General features: G+C 40.7%; 1 protein-coding gene across 1 annotated transcript in view; it reads left to right on the plus strand.

Annotated features, from left to right (window-relative positions):
• FMN2 (formin 2) overlaps positions 1-17802 on the plus strand; it is a 312599-nt gene extending 294797 nt beyond the window's left edge. The window contains exons 20-21 of the mRNA XM_007471613.1: positions 15799-15880; positions 17180-17802. Coding sequence (XP_007471675.1) covers positions 15799-15880; positions 17180-17206 — 109 coding nt within the window. The 3' untranslated portion in view covers positions 17207-17802. The remainder of the gene's footprint in view (positions 1-15798; positions 15881-17179) is intronic.
• Positions 17803-18550: the final 748 nt, after the last annotated feature.

Here is an 18550-nt window from a genome sequence, read left to right on the forward strand (position 1 = left end):
AAAAAAAGTGCTGTCTAACTTAATTTGCTGGTTCCCTTTATTCTGAGGCAGGTGGTCTTTGAGGAACCAGGAGAAAGGGCAGCTACTCCTCCAGCTGCACGAGCGTGTGTTAGTCAGGTCTGGTCTCTGCCCAGCTGGTCTGTGGTTGGAGGGAAAGCGTGTGAGGGTCTGGCCTTAGGAGGGTACACGTTAGACCAGAGGCACCTCATACACTGAGCTGTGTGTTCAGGTTCAAAGTATGATGTCATCAGAGTAGAAGGAAGCAACCACTTTCAAAGCAACCGAAAATAAACCTGAGCTAAGGAAAGAGGCTTGTTATTCTGTAGTCATGTGTTTGTTGGACATATAAGTGGAACTGCTTCTTGGACCTCTGCCCAGCACTGTCACATTGGAGCAGTACGTGAAGTTGGCCAACCACTTACCCCTTTAATTCAGGCATCAGTTTCTACAGGAGCGACCCATAAAGCAACCCTCTTCCTAGTTCTGACCCCTGTAGTGGAAACCTTGGCAGGAAATTGACAAACAAGACAGGACAGTGCAAATGGTGCCTGAGAATATGTAGGGAATGTGACATAGGCTCATTAAAGTTGTAATTAATATGCATTAAGATGTAGTAGGAGGGTTTCCCTGGTGGCGCGGTGGTTGACAGTCCGCCTGCCAATGCAGGGGACATGGGTTCGTGCCCCGTCTGGGAGGATCCCGCATGCCGCAGAGCAGCTGGGCCCGTGGGCCGTGGCCACTGGGCCTGCGCGTCCGGAGCCTGTGCTCCGCGGCGGGAGAGGCCACAACAGTGAGAGGCCCACGTACCGCAAAAAAAAAAAAAAAAAAAAAAAAAAAAAAAAAAAAAAAAAAAAAAAAAAAAAAAAAAAAAAAAAAAAAAAAAAAAAAAAAAAAGACGTAGTAGGAAATTAAATTCATGAATTTATTAATTCAACAATTATTTATGCGCTACTCTGCTCGGCAAATTCCCTGGCCATGTGGATCTTACCCTCTAGTGAGAGATGCAGACAATAAAAAAGTAAACACGCACATTTTAAAATTATAGGTTGAAATTAGCACTATGAGGAAAGTAAACAGTGAGCCCTTTTTGCACAATAAAAAGCAGAAGAGTTTCATTTAGAAAGTTTGGTCAGAGGAGGCCTTTCTGAAGAGGCAACATTTACGTTGACACCTAAAGAATTTGAGGCTGGTGTAGGGGTACGGTGGTGAGCCTGGCAGGTAGAGGTGTGGGAAGGTCACAGCAGCCTGGCAGAAAAGGCTGACTGCTCTCCAGGTCATGAGGTGAATCTGAGGAAACAGGCAGGGGCCTGACCGTTCCGACCCTTGCAGTCATGGTAAGAGGCTGACTTTTATCGTGGGTGCAGTAGAAGGCCGTCACAGGGCTTTTGAAAGGGGATAATCTGAGATGATTCATGCAGAGAAAAGATGGTTGGCACAATGGGTAGGAAATTGGATGGTGGTATTGAGAAGCAAGTTAGGAGTTACTGAGGAAACTCCTCAGTAACCTGAGGCGGCCCAGGTGAAAGGTGTGATATTCTGCACTAGGAGAGGCAGCAGAGGAGACGGGAAGAGGGTGCTGGGACCCTACACACACGCGTTAGCACAAGTTCCTGGCTGGGGCAGCTCTGGAGGTCAGAAAAGTCTAGTCTCAGCTCCATGAATGATGAGCTTATGTTAACCAGACCTTAGAGATCAGGAAAGTGAGCTTCCCCCTTTCTTCTCCTAAAGTGATTTACAAGGTCTGAAACCCTGGGTATCAGGAAATTTACTTTCTAAAACTTAGTTTTCCAAAAATGATGTAAAATCCTAAGGTGAAGGTTAGATGGAAAAAATCTATGCATTTGCTTCATCTTTCCATGTTCCAAGAGATCTTTTTAAATTTTGGAAAATCCTGTCTCAAAGCCTCATGTTCAAAAATGGAAGAAAGTCACCCTTAAATGTTGTGGTTCCAACTCCCAACAGACAGCTGGGGCCAAGAGTCAAGAAAATAGCTTGTCCACAGACTTTTTTGCTTTAAAAGGATTTAAACCTTGTTGCACCTTCTGCTGAGTTTGCAGAGGCTTGTAAAGGTATCTGAGCAATTATTCATTTCCCTTCAGCATTTGCTAAAAATATTTTTTGGTGTCTTAGCAAAGTTTGTCATAAAACTGTCTTGGCAAAAAATATGCTTCATGGAGTAAAGATATTTAAGATTACCTGTTAAAAATAACATCGTGCAGCTTATATGAGCTGCAACTAGCTCCTAGAACAAGCTGTGTCTTTACCAGCAAGCCGTTATTTGGGGGTCATTTAAATTTCTTTAGGAGCCTCTCAAACAATGTGATGGTTATAACCTGCCGGAGGAGGGGGCCAGACCTGTTCGATTTGTCCAACGCCGAATTCTTAGGTTTGTATGGACTTCTGCCAGAGCCTGGATCTTTTAGGTAGTGACAAATGCCCCTGCAGCCACCCCCATGTGACGTCTTCCTGGCTGACTCGGAGCCCCTGGTAGAGGAGCCCACTGGCCGGGCACCCTTCCTCCTGTCCGCTTTGGGACTCCTCCCTCAGACACTGGGGGGCGCAGGTAGTGCAGAGAAATAGAAGGTGTTCCTTCTACATTTAAAAATTTGGGATTGTGGGGTCAGTAATGAGTACTCAAAGCTAGTTGTGAGAGATGGGGGTGGGCAAGATCGTCCCCAAGATGTAGGCGGTGGTCTCTACAACAGGTTTGCAGCTGATGGCAACATTAGACCCAGACATTGCAGCATCATTTTATTGGACAAAGGGCAGTCAACTCCCTGGTTTTGCCTGCTAAAATCTGGTTAACATTTAAGAAGCAACTGTGATAAGGCGCGAAACTCAATTTGAGTGTATGGGCGTTTCACATGCTGGTGGGACTGTGGGCAGTGAAGCCACTTTGGAAAACAGGCCTTTCCTCAAAGGGGGCAGACTAGGGACTTCCCTGGTGGGCCACTGGTTAGGACTCCGCGCTTCCACTGCAGGGGGCACAGGTTCCATCCCTGGTCGGGGAGCTAAGATCCCACAAGCCGCAGGGAAAGTTAAAAAAAAAAAAAAAAGTGAGCGAAGAGCGGCCATGGGGCCCGCAGCTCCTGCCGCGGGTCTGTGGAAGAGGCCTGTGGACACGCAGCAGTGTCATTCATGACACCTGAACAACCCGGAGGTCTGTCCACTGATGAGTGCGTAAATAAAGCACGGCGTATCCTTACAGTGAAATAGCATTATGTGATAAAAAGAAATGAAGCACTGATACAGGCTGTAACATGGGTGCTAAGTGAAAGAAGATGGTCACAGAGGAAGACTATGTGGTGTGTTTTGCTTTATATGAAACACCCAGAATTAGCAAGTATATAGGATCTGGAAGTAGATTAGCCCTTGTCGGGGGCTGGGGGCAGAGAGGAATGGAAAGTGACTGCTGGTGAGGTTTCTTGGCGGGGTGGAATGTTCTAAAACTAGATGGCTGCATAGCCCTGTGGGTTAGGGTTTTGATTTGTTTCGTTTTTTCCAGTGTTTTGTTTGTTTGTTTTCTGGCTGCACTATGCATCTTGTGGGATCTTACTTCCCCGACCCCTCCCCAGCCCTCAGCAGTGAAAATGAGGAGTCCTAACCAGGAAACCACCAGGAAATTCCCTGTTTGGCCCTGTGAATTTTCCACTTAAATGGGTGAATTTAATAGCACGCTAATGATATCTCAATAAAGCTATTTTTTTTTTTCTGAAGAAAGTAAATAGAATTCTCACATTAACCACTAAGCCTAAAAGTGGACCAGGATTGAACATCCCACTCTCAGCGGTCTGTTCAGGTTGGTCACAGTTTTGAAATCGTACATCAGTTACTTTTCTTTCTGCCTGGTCCACTCCTGGCTATTTCCCCTGTGCCCAGGGGATGTACTCAAGGAAAGCAAATCTTTTAACTACTAACATGAATAAATGAGCTAAATCAAAATTTCAGAGACAAATCTGCTGGCAAAAATTGTAAAAAAATAAAATCACACAGTTAATTCCAAGATCAAAAAGATCTCCATCTATTTAAATACTTAGTGATTTATAATAGCTTGACTCTGTAGTGATGAAGTGACTAGTGCTTTCCCTGTGTAAACTTCAGACTCAGGAAACCTTAATTCATGTTAAAAATACACATACATACGGTACGTGTGTCTATTCTGAAATTACTCATCTATTCTAAATAAACTTTTTTCAAATCTAATCTGCATGGGGGGAGTCAGATTGTCCAAGTTTTCTTAAACTGTATTTCTAATGGAGAAGAGATAAATACTTAGGGGGAAAAAAGTGGATATAATAATGATGAAAATAAATAAAAAGGGGAAGAAGTTTGTCTGCGTTTGCTATGGGGTAAAGCCCCATCTCTCACTTGTGTTTCATGAGGTCTCCACCCTCTCACCAGAATGTCTCCCTACTCCCGCCCGCCGGCCCTTACCTGGCGTCTGAGTTCTCACTCGTGACCCTCCCCACGGGCCTCTGACCAGGTCGCTGCTTCTGCTTGTCATAAACAGTTAGGCTTAGAAATGTGAACCATGGCCAGCTGCTAGGTCAGGAGAGGAATTTTGAGTCCATGTGAAGAAAGCAGACATTTTTTGAGGCAGGAACAGACCGTTTATACGGTGCTTCCTAGCCAGTGGGCCCTCAGTGAGGACTGGCCGTGCTGGTGCTGCAGAAGTGGCCATGGAAGTACAGCGTGGTCTGGACACGGGCATTTCTAGTCAATTCAGGTGTCCACCGTTGAACAACTATCATAGCAAATAAGTTTCCCCCAGCCTGTGTTCCTTGGTTTATGTGGAAAGTTCTTGTTTATGATTTGTTCCTCCTTAGAAGGACCTTTAGGTCATTGTCACCGTGGTCATCATCATCATTATCATTTAAGTTATTATACATGCATGATATTTCTTATATGCAGATTATAATTTCAAATCAAACTCAAATTCTAATGCTCTTGGAGTTTTAGGAGCTATGATTTACAATTTTTAAGATAATATTGCAGAACCAAAAAAATGAAAATCATATCATACCTAATATAGTTCCTAAAATGATGTAAGACTTCTTTTTTCAATTTAGGCTTTCTAATGATAATGTGATATTATTAGCTCATGGATACACCAGAGGTGTGTCAGCTTGCTCTTTTTTTTTTTTTAACTGAAGTATAGTTGACTTACAATGTTGTGTTAATTTCTGCTGTATAGCAAGTGATTCAGTTTTACATATATAAAATTTTTTGATATTCTTTTTCATTATGGTTTATCACAGGATATTGAATATAGTTCCCTGTGCTATACAGTAGGCCATTGTTGATTATCCATTCTCTATATAATAGTTTTCATCTGCTAATCCCAACTTCCCAGTCCTTCCCTCCCCTACCCACCCACTTGGCAACCAGAAGTCTGTCCTCTATGTCTGTGAGTCTGTTTCTGTTTCATAGATAAGTTCATTTGTCATATGTTAGATTCCACATATAAGTGATATCATATGGTATTTGTCTTTCTGACTTATTTCACTTAGTATGATAATCTCGAGGTCCATCCTTGTTGCTGCAAATGGCATTATTTCATTCTTTTTTATGGCTGAGTAATATTCCATTGTATATATGTACCACATCTTTATCCATTCATCTGTTGATGGACATTTAGGTTGTTTCCATGTCTTGGCTATTGTAAATAGTGCTGCTATGAACATAAGGGTGCATGCATCTTTTTGAACTATAGTTTTGTCAAGATATATGCCCAGGAGTAGGATTGCTGGATCATATAGTAACTCTATTTTTAATTCTTTGAGGACCCTCCATACTGTTTTACATAGTGGCTGCACCAACTTATGCTTGCTCTTTTTGAAGCCCAGGAGCATTTTATTTTACTTTATTTCATTCCATTTTGATTTATTTTGCTTTTGTTTCCTGAGTAAGATCGGTAATAAAACTCTTAAGATCCCTGATACCTCGAATGTCTTTCTAAGTTTGAAAACTTTAATCAGCTTCATCTGTCATTTTATCTTGTTGAGGGATGTTGACATTCTCTGGATAATCCTTCAGCTTTCTCCCCATCGTCCCCCACAGCCCTGGCCATGCTCCACCCCCAACTGATTACAAAGGTCACCCCTTCCTTTAGGAACAGTGGTTATGCTGTCACCTGTGTGTCACACTCCGTTCTAGATAAAGTGTTCCTGCCCTCACATCCCCGATCTCATTGATGTCTCTGGAGAAAGGCTGATATGTCTCCTTATAAACCCCTCCCTTGAATGATTTAAAGCTTGATGCTGAGCTGTACAGAGTCCTGTTTGGGTAGCCGTGCCTCAGAGAGGATGTGGCCACTCTGCATTTACTAAAAGGGCATATGGTCCTCCCAGCGTGAGCTGCACCTGCCTTGTGTTGTCTGGAGTTCTCTGAAGGTGCCCTGTGCCAGTGCTCAGTCAGGAGGGAGGCCCTCTCTGTCCTCTGGGGACTTTGGGCAGAGGGAAAAGAGGGCTGGAGGAGGTGCTGGTGGTGCATGTAAGCCTGCCGGGCAGCGCTCTCTGAGAAGCGATGGATAAGCCGGGACTTGAAGGAAGTGATGGAAGAAACCAGGGGATTTCGAGACGGAACATTCCAGAGAGAGCGGCAAGTGCAAAGCCCTGCGGGGAGGCTGCAGTGGCTGGAACAGAGTGAGCAGGAGGAGAAAGGTAGAAGATGGCTGGGCTGTAGAGAGAGGTGCTGGGGCAGATTGTGAAGCCTGGTGGACCAGGTCAGTGAGACTTCCAGAAGGAGGACATAAAGCAGAGCTGCTGGTGCTTGCGGGAGTGGGAGGAGAATCGACCTTTGGATTTGGAAACTTGGGGGAAGCGGCGACATCACAAGAGCAGGCGCCGCCAGGTGGTCCGTGACAGACGCCTGGTTAGATGGGCGCAGAGGACGTGGAGAAGGGGATGATGGGCAGTACATGTAAAGGGTGGCAGAGAAGGAAGGTCTCGCTGGAGGGGCCGGGGAATGAGAGATATTTTCTATTTGTTGGGGGGATGAACAGCATATTTTTAACCTGATAGGAATCATCCAGTAGAGGAAAATATTGCGTGTTTTTGTTCTCCCTTCATATGTGTGTTTCCCTGATGCATTCCTGTGTTGTATCGCCCACATCTCTCTCTCACAAGACTCTAAACCATTATGATATTAATAGCTCTGTTGTACTCTTTTTTGAGTTTTACAGGGAAGAAACGTGATAAACTCGCTATAAACTAATCCCTATGTCTAATAGCCCTTGAGTTCCTGCCCCATCAAAAAAAGGTTTTTCTAAAAGAATAGGATCCAGGTTATTCACCCACATCCTCCTTGGTATTGAATTGTCAAAAGAAAAACCATAGTGTGAGTACCAACAGAATTTAAATTTATATCTCACTAGCTATAATCAGATGCTTTTCTGAACCATATGCAAAAGAAAAAAAAAGGAATTGCTGAAATTAAGAAAATATCTTAACACAGGTGGAAATAGTAAAAGGATGTTTGCACAAAAAATGTCAAATGTAGTAAACAACACTGGTCTCCTGTAATAAAAAGAGGTACTTTGCTGTCAAATGTGATTTTATAATAGTTTGGGCCATCATGTGTGACAGAAGTTCATTTTATTTACTATCATGAATTTGTGAGACCAGGAACTGTCATTTTAACCATTTTATTGAGGAAATGTAAAACATCCTCAATACCTACAGAAAGAACATGGTCATTGTTACGGGACTTAGATAAAGGGCACATCAGCTGAGCTACTTTTGTAAATTCCATGTAAATCTGGGTCTAATGTAGAATTAAAATAGTCTCTACTACAAGAGCCATGAGAAAAAGAAACCCTTTTTTTTTAAATGAGCGATTTTAAATTAACAGTGAAAACTATGTTGTCAGAGCTTTAAAATCCTAACATGTTTATGAATACAAATATTACTATTTTCAGTAACGGTTAAAAGCTTATCATCTAAGCATTTTTAAACGTTCTAAATGGCACCTTCCAGATTTCTCAACTTTTTCTGATACCACGGTAAATTCCTTGTGGGAAGAACATGAGAAAATGATACTCTGGTTTGACAGAATATAATTCATGGTCTTTATTTACACAGTGGAGTGTGAACCTTACTGTTTAATCATCTAGTCACTAAGGTAAATGCATCTCCCGTCTTCAGCAGCACAGCGTGTCGGCATTTCCAACATTTGTCAGAGACTCTAACCACCTACTGACTGCTGTTCAATTGAGACCATTGGGATCTGAGATAGTGGGGGAAATGTGCTCACTGTCCTTCTGGGTTTCTCAGAGTTGTAGCCCTCTATCAGGTTAGATCACCAAAAAGCAAGGGCACAACACACTCCAAGTGTGTGCCGAATCCCCTTTCCTCAGAAACGCCTTCATTGAGTTAAAGCTTAAAATTTAGTTGCTGTTTATATTGAGGATTTGTGTTTATAAAGAAAAAAGCCATTGGAAAATTTCTCTGTCTTCTGTATTTTTAGATTTTTACTGACTACAGTTTACATCCCTTATGTAGAGAGCCACCATCAAGAATTCCTCCTAGAAATTAGAATCAAGAAAATGTGGTGGTAGTTTTTTCTCCGGATGATCTTGCATGCTTTCCTTTTTCAAAGATGAACACTACAGCCCACTGTGTTTCCATTAATACTTTTCCTTGAATAGAGTTCAGAATTTGTCCAGTTAGAGTGCTTCTCCTCTGGAGCTAGTAAAATACATGCACCCACTTTCCCAAATAGTTTCTCTTTCAAAAACCATTTTAACCTGCCACATTTTATATGTTCAGAGTTTTAGAAAATTCAGTCTTTTAAAATTAAATGCTTCTAAATAAACAGAAATAAAAATAAATATAATAAATATAAATTAATATACTGAATGTAAATATATAAATACATGATAAGTATAAATATATAAATGTAAATAACTATGTACATATGTATAACTAGAGGAAGATTTTGGTGGCCATGTTTTTCACCATCCCATTCCTTTGCCTTGTGAGGAGGCCACACAGGTCGATGCCTATTACACCTAGAGCTGAGGAGGTGTTGTCTGTGGGCAGTGAACCCAGCCACCCTACACTCACTTAGACCAGATTGTTACTGCTCAGTGGCAGGAGTGGCTCCCTTCTCATTCCATTGAATGACGATAGCATACCTGTTTTCTTAATGAGGGTGAGCCCGCATGGGTGTTTGCTCTATAACGTAGATAAAGATCACTCGGCCTGCGGGCCACAGGGGCGTGTGGTTTCTCTTCTCTGTGTCTGTGTCACTGTAGCATCTCACAACCTGTCTTTACACTGAATCACATTGAACTTTTTGTATGTTTGCCTTATAATAAATGGGTCTGGGGCTTGGGAAGGAAAGTGCAGAGAAATATACATTTTTATTAGGAGAGAAATCAGAAACCACTCTCTCTGTTTAGAATAACCTTTAGTATAAATGTATCCCGTTGTATTAAGGACAAAATTATTATTGGAATTTAAACTAGTTTCTTTTTTTTAAATTGAAGTATAGTTGACTTACATTTTGTTAGTTTCAGTACAATATAGTGATTCAGTATTTTTATAGATTATGCTGTTTCAAGAAATTCTATGATAAAAAAATTTTTCATTCTGTCACCTACCTTTGTCTTCTCTGTGATATAAACCTTAAAAATATTCTCAGTCTCCTGGACTCAAATTTTCTATCCTTAATAACTTCTAAGCTTAATATCTTAAAGCCAAAGGAAGCTGCTACAACTGAAAATTTTTGAATGTAGGGAATAAAAATCTATATAGATGTATTGAAATTTATTTAGCTTCTTTTTAGGTTACATTTACAACTTTATTTTTTAGAAGATAAATTTAGTATAAGAGTTTTCTTGAAATTTTAAACTTTAACACATAGAGATGTTATGTTTTCCTCCAGTCATTTTTGCCCAGACAACAGTCTCAACGGAGGACTCATCTCATAGTCACATTGTTCACAAAATGCTCACTCCTTATCCTGTATTCTCTGCAGCATCACAAAATCTGTCATTACTGACTAATGGTGTCACACTTCTCTACCTTGATAAGCTTGAATTTCAGGTTTCACATTCATTCCAGCCTTACTTGACATCTTTCCAAACAAGCTGCTGAATGGGCAGGTCGGGTTGTGCGGTATCTTAGGATCTTCTCACCAGACATGCTGAGTGCTGTCACTGGCTGTTGCTGTCAGTGTCCTGCCCGACTGTGAGTCAGACTCCTGGCTGCCCTAACCTTCCAGACCCAGCTGTGGGAGGTGGAGGGTGGTGTGTGGGGCAGAAGCCCTGGCAGCTGACAGGACTGCCTCCAGGCCCAGGAGCTGTAGCTGGGACTGAACTCAGAGCATTATTGCTCTAATTTGAGGCTCATTTAAATGAGCTTAGTTGTCTGGTTTTCCCCTCTAGAGAAGACAGGAATTTTTTAAAGAAGAGAGAGGATCTACGTAAGGCAGATATGCTGGCACCGTGAGGAGTGATCACAACGTGCCATCTTAGGAACAGACAGAGGATTTAAAACTGGATGTGAGGTCAAGTCCAATAGAGCACAGTGTGACGTCAGAGTGGGTGAGCTGCTGTCTACGCCTTCGGGGCCCTGAGGGAGGCCTGAGTCCACACATCACAACAGTGATGAAGGTGGCATCAAGTAAAGGTTAAATATTTCCATCTATTTAAGAAAGAGAAAAGTTTCATTTTTTCAAAAAGTCTATTCAAAATTGGTTATACAAAGATTGGTCCTTGTAGGGAGTGAGTTTCCACTTACTGGGAATCACCCATTCATTTATCTAACTCTTTCGGACCCATTGCCAGGACAAAAATTAAGAACAAAAAATATTTGTTCAAATTGGTCACCTACTCCGTTTGCCAAACCTGATTCCATCTGTTTTTTGGTTTTTTCCCATGATTAAATTCTCCCTTAAAAGATCAAGGAGCACCTCATATTATTTTATTACTTTTGGTCCTTCATTTGAGGGATAAGTTCACACTTTTGAAAAGTATTCAGCACATTGTTGTGTCTGAAGTTTTATGGACAACAAAAGATATTACACCAAAATTTAACATAAACATCAAATTTCCTGGCCATGATATACTATTTGTATCCTTCTGTTCTGTCTACCTTTCCTGTTGTCTAGTCTCTGCTTTCTGTGTTGTTTTTTTTCCAAAACCACTAAAAGTGATGAGAGAAGAGTTTTCCTTATCACATCATTTGTTTTTGTTCATATTTTCTTTGTTGTCTAGATTTCTGGTTAGAAATTGCAGTTGTTAGAATTAGCCTACCAAAGATGTCATCTGAAAATTTTTTACTTCCCTTTTTAGTTATCTAATAAGGTAAAAATCTATTTTTTTGTGTGTGTTTATTTTATTGAAGTATAGTTGACTTACAATGTTAATTTCTGCTGTACAGCAAAGTGACTCAGTTATACATACATATATATTTTTATATTCTTTTCCATTATAATTTATCATAGGATATTGAATATTGTTCCCTGTACGATACAGTAGGACCTTGTTGTTTACTCATCCTATATATAATAGTTTGCATCTGCTAATCCCAAACTCCTAAGCCATCTCTTCCTCAGCCCCCTCACAATTGGCAACCACAAGTCTGTTCTTTATGTCTGTGAGTCTGTTTCTGTTTTGTAGATAAGTTCATTTGTGTCATATGTTAGATTCCACATATAAGTGATATCATACGGTATTTGTCTTTCTCTTTCTGACTTTGCTTAGTATGATAATCTCTAGGTCCATCCATGTTGCTGCAAATGGCATTATTTCATTCTTTTTATGGCTGAGTTGCATATATATATATAACATCTTCCATTGCATATATATATATATATATAACATCTTCTTTATCCATTCATCTGTTGATGGACGTTTAGGTTGTTTCCATGTCTTGGCTATTGTGAATAGTGCTGCTATGAACATAGGGGTGCATGTATCTTTTTGAATTATAGTTTTGTCTGGATACATGCCCATGAGTGGGATTGCTGGATCATACGATAACTCTACTTTTAGTTTTTTGAGGAACCTCCAGACTGTTTCCCATAGTGGCTGCCCCAATTTACATTCCCACCAACAGTGGGAGGGTTCCCTTTTCTCTGCACCTTCGCCAGCATTTGTTATTTGTATACTTTTTGACGATGGCCATTCTGAATGGTATGAGGTGGTGCCTCATTGTAGTTTTGATTTGCATTTCTCTAATAATTAGCAATGTTGATCATCTTTTCATGTGCCTATTGGCCATCTGTATGTCTTCTTTGAAGAAATGTCTTGATCTTCTGCCCAGTTTTCAGTTGGGTTGTTTGGTTTTTTATTACTGAGTTGTGTGAGCTGTTTGTATATTGGAAATTAAGCCCTTGTCAGTTGCATCATTTGCAAATATTTTCTCCCAGCCAGTAGGTTGTCTTTTCATTTTGTTTACGGTTTCCTTTGCAGTACAAAAGTTTGTAAGTTTGATCAGGTCCCATTATTTTTGCTTTTATTTCTGTTGCCTTGGGAGACTGACTATAGAGTCAAATCTTGATTAACGAACGCCCTGGCAGTCCCTTTTGTGTGAATGCAGCCACATTAAAAAAAAATTATCTTCGTGAATCATGCACAAGAGCTATGAATCCATTCGCCAACCACAGACCCCTCCTAACTGGAGGTTAAACTCAAGTGCAGGCCAAGGACTGTCCCCTTCAGCCAAGACCTTACTTCCTCCTTCCTCATGTGACTGCTTTCTCTTTATAAATGAAGCACTATCCCTCTTTTCACTCCTCTCTTCCTTTCCAAATAAGACGTGTAGGTCATTTTTGTTATTTGAAAAGTTATCACCACTGTGCCTTTTCACTTAATATCTAGTTATGAAAGGAACATCTTTTTCCTACTCAGTTTAGGAAATTTTAGCACTCATTGAATGAGGGGCGAGACAGGAGGGAAGAGGGTTACTCAAGGGGCCTGCACTTGGAGCCGAGAACTTCTCCTGACCCCCAGAGGGAGGTCCAAGTAGGAGGGCACTCAGGGGCCCTCTCCCTTCCGGCTCACCTCATTATTTTTCCTCTTATTTCTGCTAACTCTGGTGGCAAGCTCACCTCCAGGGACACGTTCTTTTTTCCTGCCTGAAGTGTGGGGAAAATGTCTTGTCAGAGTTTGGTTGAAATAAAACTGGCCTTTGGAAGAAGCAGCATTTGCTAGGAGACTTAGGATGGGTGGGCCCCAAGGGGACTTTAGGGAGCCCATTCCTGTGATTTGGGGTCGTGACCTGGGGGTTCACGGCGTTGCCTCGAGGGGGAGGGAGCGCCAGGGTCCTGGGGCGCCGCGTGGGGAACCACCAGCTGGGTTCCAGGGCGCAGCTTCTCCCGGTGTCGCCCACGGGCGCCCACATCAGATCAGATTCTCCCAGTGCTGCTTCCGAGCGCGTCCTGGCAGTGGGGGCGGGTGCGGTGGGGGAACAGAGACACCTGACCCAGAACAGACACGCGGGGGCCCGGGAGCTGCGTTTTATCTCTTTCTCCGTGATTCCTCTGCTCCTGACTTTGAGCGACCGCTTGGGAGCCATGTGCGCGGCTGGGGTCTGGGGACGCAGGGACCACTCGCCCCCGTCGGACAGGGAAGCAGCGGGGCGGGGGAGCTCTGGCCTTGGTGGCGGGTCCCAGGCAGCAGGGTCCCCGTGGCGCCCCCAGGTTACTCTGTACAGGCCCTCTCCCCTCACCCTCAGGCCCATTTCCCCTTCCAAGAAAGTATGGAAAATTAAGATTTCTCTTTGAAACGAAGCTCAACTGTCGATCTGCTTCCGAAGAATTTCAGGAACCCCACCCGCCAACCCCAGGGCCCCCTCGGGGCATAGCCCCCGAACCCGGCGCTGGGCTCCGAGCTCCCCAGCCTCTGTGCCGCACGGGCCTCTCCCCTGACAGACGCCGGGCTTAAGTGCCCTTAGCCCGGTGTCCAGTCACTGCGAGGGCTCCCTGACCACTCTCTCTAGCTCTCCTTGTGTCTGCTGTGGGAATGGCTGGACTTGTTTTTGTGTAAAATTTAATATGTTTGTATTAGACTCAGCTTCCTGTGATACTTAGAAAAAACTGTTTCAAGAATAAAATAAGTAAGATAGTGAGAAAATTAAGATGCTTTGGTGATTTATAAACTTGTGAAGTAGATTTTTTTTAAATGTCACAAAACGCTTTAAAGAGCTCCAAGTAAATTTAAAAGGGGATCTACTGGATTTTTGCTAACTGCTAAAAAAAAAAAAGTTTTCCTTAATTTCTTGTCCAAATATTTCAACTTATATTAACTGGTAGTTATTTCAGAGGAAGATGGGAACTCTGCAATCCTTAGTTTGTTATAATGTGTTTGTATTCAGATGTTTGGAGAAAAGATTAAAGGCTTGGGAAGAAAGTAGTAGAAGTGGTAACAATGGATTGTCTTCTAAACTGTCATCATTTTCTGGAATTACTGACATTAGCAACTCAGCAGGCATTTTACATCCAAAAGGATTTATTTTGATCTGCCACGCTTTACTGTGAGCTGCAACAGTAACCTCATAGCTGCTGTACTCCATGATTTGTTTCCTTCTGTTGTTTAAAAACAGGGGTTCTTTCAACTGCATAAGAGATGAATTCTATCATTAGAACTTTTACCATCAGGCTCAAGAAATATATTTAAAACTCATTTCTTTCAGGAAGCAGGTTTCAAGATCTAAGTCTTTTATTAAGATAAGTCACGGCCTTTTCAGTTTCTCCAGAAATACTCTATTTTTAATTCCCGAGGAAAACCACAGTAATAAAAACAAATTAACCTAATAGGTTATTTTCTTTCTTATGGCACCTATTTTTATTAATAGAATTCCAGTTTACATATTTCTTACTATTTGTTTAGTTAAAGCAATCATTGGTAACATTTTACAGTATTTCATAAAGAACTTTTTTTTATATATAAATATGTCTGTTTATAAAATCATGGACTGATTTTTTTTTTAACATCTTATAGGAGTATAATTGCATTACTATAAAGAACTTTTAAAGTAAAACTTTTTGGACCTTTGCAGCAGCTCTGTGTGATCTTCTTAGTGATGTTGTTCTGCATTATCGAGCCCTTGTCCTTCCTAAGGGACATAGAGGGCAGAGCAATCAGATGTTACCCAGCGTCAGACAGCAGAGCCAGACTTGCTGCACAACCTCCCTCCCCATGACGTCCTCTTTTAACTGTTCCTCTGGTAAACTCAATACTGTTTTCCCTTGGAGCGTGTGTTTAAAAAGAAATCCTAGACGCGTTCAAACATTACTGCTTACTCTCTATTTTCTGCTTTTAAATGACTCATTCCCATGCTTGATGAAGCTCAGTTTTTTAAAAAACGCCCCAAGTATTCATTGCACAGACTTCCATGCCTGGGGAAACGCAATGTGGAAACTGAACCTGAGACCGTTTTAAATAAACATATGAGTTTTTATATGGTACTGCTTATTTAATTATTTAATGCTTCTGATTTATGTAATAGTGCCAGCCCCCTTTATGTAATGGAGCCAAGCTCAGCACCCTCACCTGAAAATGAAGGATATTTCTTTACTTTACTTCTGAATGTAAGACTCCGTTACTATAGGATAAAGTGTAGCCTAAAAATATAAATGTGCTGTATTCTATTCCATTCCACATCCTTTGATTCCAAGTTAAGAACCACTAGGTGAATTTGCCTCTAGCTCTAACATTCTGTTTTTAAATCAAATATAGGGTGACATTGTTGTATGTGGTATTTTTCTCTAATAAATCACCTGCTATAGGTGGATTGTAGTTAGCTTTCTAAATCTTTGTTTAAATTGTGTGTTTTCTCCCCCACCCAGAGTAAAAGAAGCTGAAGAGGTATGTAGGCAGAAAAAGGGAAAATCACTTTATAAAATAAAACCAAGACATGACTCTGGAATTGTAAGTATTTATTCTGTTTTTTTAACTTGTGATTTTCTTTGGCTTTTAAGCACTCTTTTCTCAATATATACAAATTCATCTAATAATATTTTAGTTATTTTCCTCTTAAGTTTGAACAAATAATGAGCTTCTGACTTAAAGAATCTCCTTTTCCTTCTGCCTTTAATCAGGCCCCAAAGGCTAAAAGAATCTCCACATTCAGCATTCAAAGACTAACAATTAAGATAAATCCACTGAGGGGGTGCACGTATGTGTGTGGGGTTGCTGGCAGAGTTGGGGGCCATCGTTCACTTTCCTCATCACACATGGGTCACAGCACAGCTGTTGTAATTGGATGAGGACCCTTGGGATCTAACACATGAAATGCCAGGTGCGGTGTTGTCCTTTGCTGGGACCAGGGCTCAGGCTCTGCGGAGTCGGCTGCCCAGCAGCTGTCAGCCCACAGCCCGAGTGTAACAAGCCAAGGTGTTCCCTCTTTGTCCGCTCTCCCCTTCAAAATAAAACGCTAAGTTGTGCCCCCAGAGAGGAAAGGGTGGTGGAAATGACGAGTTTTCCCTTGTGGTACTGTCAGTGTTTAGTTGAGTGTTCGAGGGGTTGTCATTTGACCCCACAGAGTAAGTAAATGATGATGTTTTAGGCCTTAAAATAGGAGCAGTTTGAATTGAGTTAGTCTCATATAGTCTAAATGGAAGATATTCAAATAACCCAAATTGGAATACCGTTAAACAGCTTTATTTAGAAAAAGTTAGAAATTATATCTTCATTTAAAAGATATTTTCCTTTCAGTTTCTCTGTATAAAAATCTTATGTAACAACAAGTATTATATTATGGTTTGGTTTATGTTCTGTCTTTTTGATGAAAGTACAATCTTAAAGTACATGTATAGAATGAGCAGGAAGTTATTTATTAACCACAATTATGGCATTATAAGGATAGAAGAGAGTTAAATCACATTAACCATGAGATGAAGCCTCGGTTCAATTTTCGTATTTATGTATTTGCACACATAAATATGAGAAAATGAGAAAGGTGAGCTGGTATTCTTTCATGTCGATTAGAAGCTAAATTTTCAAAACTTTTTTTTCTCAGAAACATTCAGTGATTTGTCTTAGTGAAAATTCTAAAAGATAAAACAGATTCTAGTTCTGTTTTATTCCTTCATCACCTTGTGTATCTTTAACCTTTTTTCAAGGAATTTGATCCAAATGAAAAGACCTTGTTTGGGCTATTCTAAATGCCATACATTTTTAAAGTTCTTCCTTCTAACTATAACTCTTCCCTGGTGCATTTATTTTCAGAAAGCGAAAATAAGCATGAAAACCTGAACAAAGAAAAGCAGAAAGAAAATGAGTCCCTGCAGCCACTTCCACAGAATTCAGCCGACCTGAGGACAGGAAGGAAACTCATCATTTTGATCACTTTTCTTCTTGGCCTCTTGCATAATCTTTGTGTTTTCCAGACAGTTCACTGATTGTTGAATTCTACTGTATATTAAAAAAAAAAAAAGAAAAAGCAGTAGGCCAGTGGAGAATGTGACACCTTTTCTTTTTGTAAAAGTTTATGGTATTTTACCGATAGACCAAAACAGCATGTGTAAGAGGCAGTATCTGCATTAATTCTGAACATGCTAAACAGTAACCTTCAATTTACTGATGTGCAAATAGCCCTGTCACAGTGAAACACGTTCCTTCCTACTGACGACCAGTACTCCACATCACTGCATTTAGAGTTATGGTTAAAATGTTATTTCTAGTGAATTGTTTGTATCAGTTTCACGTCTACATATAAATTTTCTATTTTGAAATTGAAGTACCATTTATATATGTCATAGTCAAGGCTTTCCCAGCTCTTGGGTTGGTCTCTGTAACTATATATTTGTGAAAGAAGATTTTCATTTTTTTACTCATCAGATAATGAATAGAAAAGAATATAGCAAAAGGAATACCCTTCCTATAAATCATTTAAAATAGGCAGGAATCAGAAATGAGGGTGTTTATCAACTATGTCCTTTGGGACCTTACATAAAGTCAATCTGCAGCAAAGGTCAATTAAACCAAAGTTGTGCCTCTGTACTTTTACCATTGCCCTTCACAAAGAAAATGACACAATACTTTTAAGGAATTTAAATAAATGATGCTCATAAAATTTTCAAACATGACTAACTGGTGGCAAAAAAAGAGTAACTTTAGATGGATTGACATCTACCTAGAACTTGTTACTTAAACCCAGCTGCCTGAGTATTGTGACCTGATTGGGGTTGTCTTTATGTGTTATGGCAGTTGATTAAAAACTATGAAATGAGTATGCAAGGATTTATGATCTAAAGGCACCTAGGAAAAGATTTTATTTTAGATTGAGAGGAAAAAAGTAAATCTTCCACTCTCTCTGAAAGTATTTTAAAGTCAGCTCCTGATGCGTTGTGATGGTTTTGTCTAACATTAATAGATATTTTAAAAAATTCTTTTAATGATATGTTTTGGGGTATAGCTGTGAATAAAGGGGAGAATGTGTTGCTAATGTAAACCAATTATGGAATCAAAAAGAAACTGAATCATAACTATGTTTGTATTTATGTAGAGTACGGTCCTTAGCTTTCAGTCTGTAGTCGACATGCACAGACACAGTAGTGGCTATCGGGTTGCTGTTCTGCTGTTCTCCTGTCTCCTTCG

Source organism: Lipotes vexillifer, unplaced genomic scaffold, assembly GCF_000442215.2.
Source record: "Lipotes vexillifer unplaced genomic scaffold, Lipotes_vexillifer_v1.1 scaffold733, whole genome shotgun sequence".
Classification (NCBI taxonomy): Eukaryota; Metazoa; Chordata; class Mammalia; order Artiodactyla; family Lipotidae; genus Lipotes; species Lipotes vexillifer.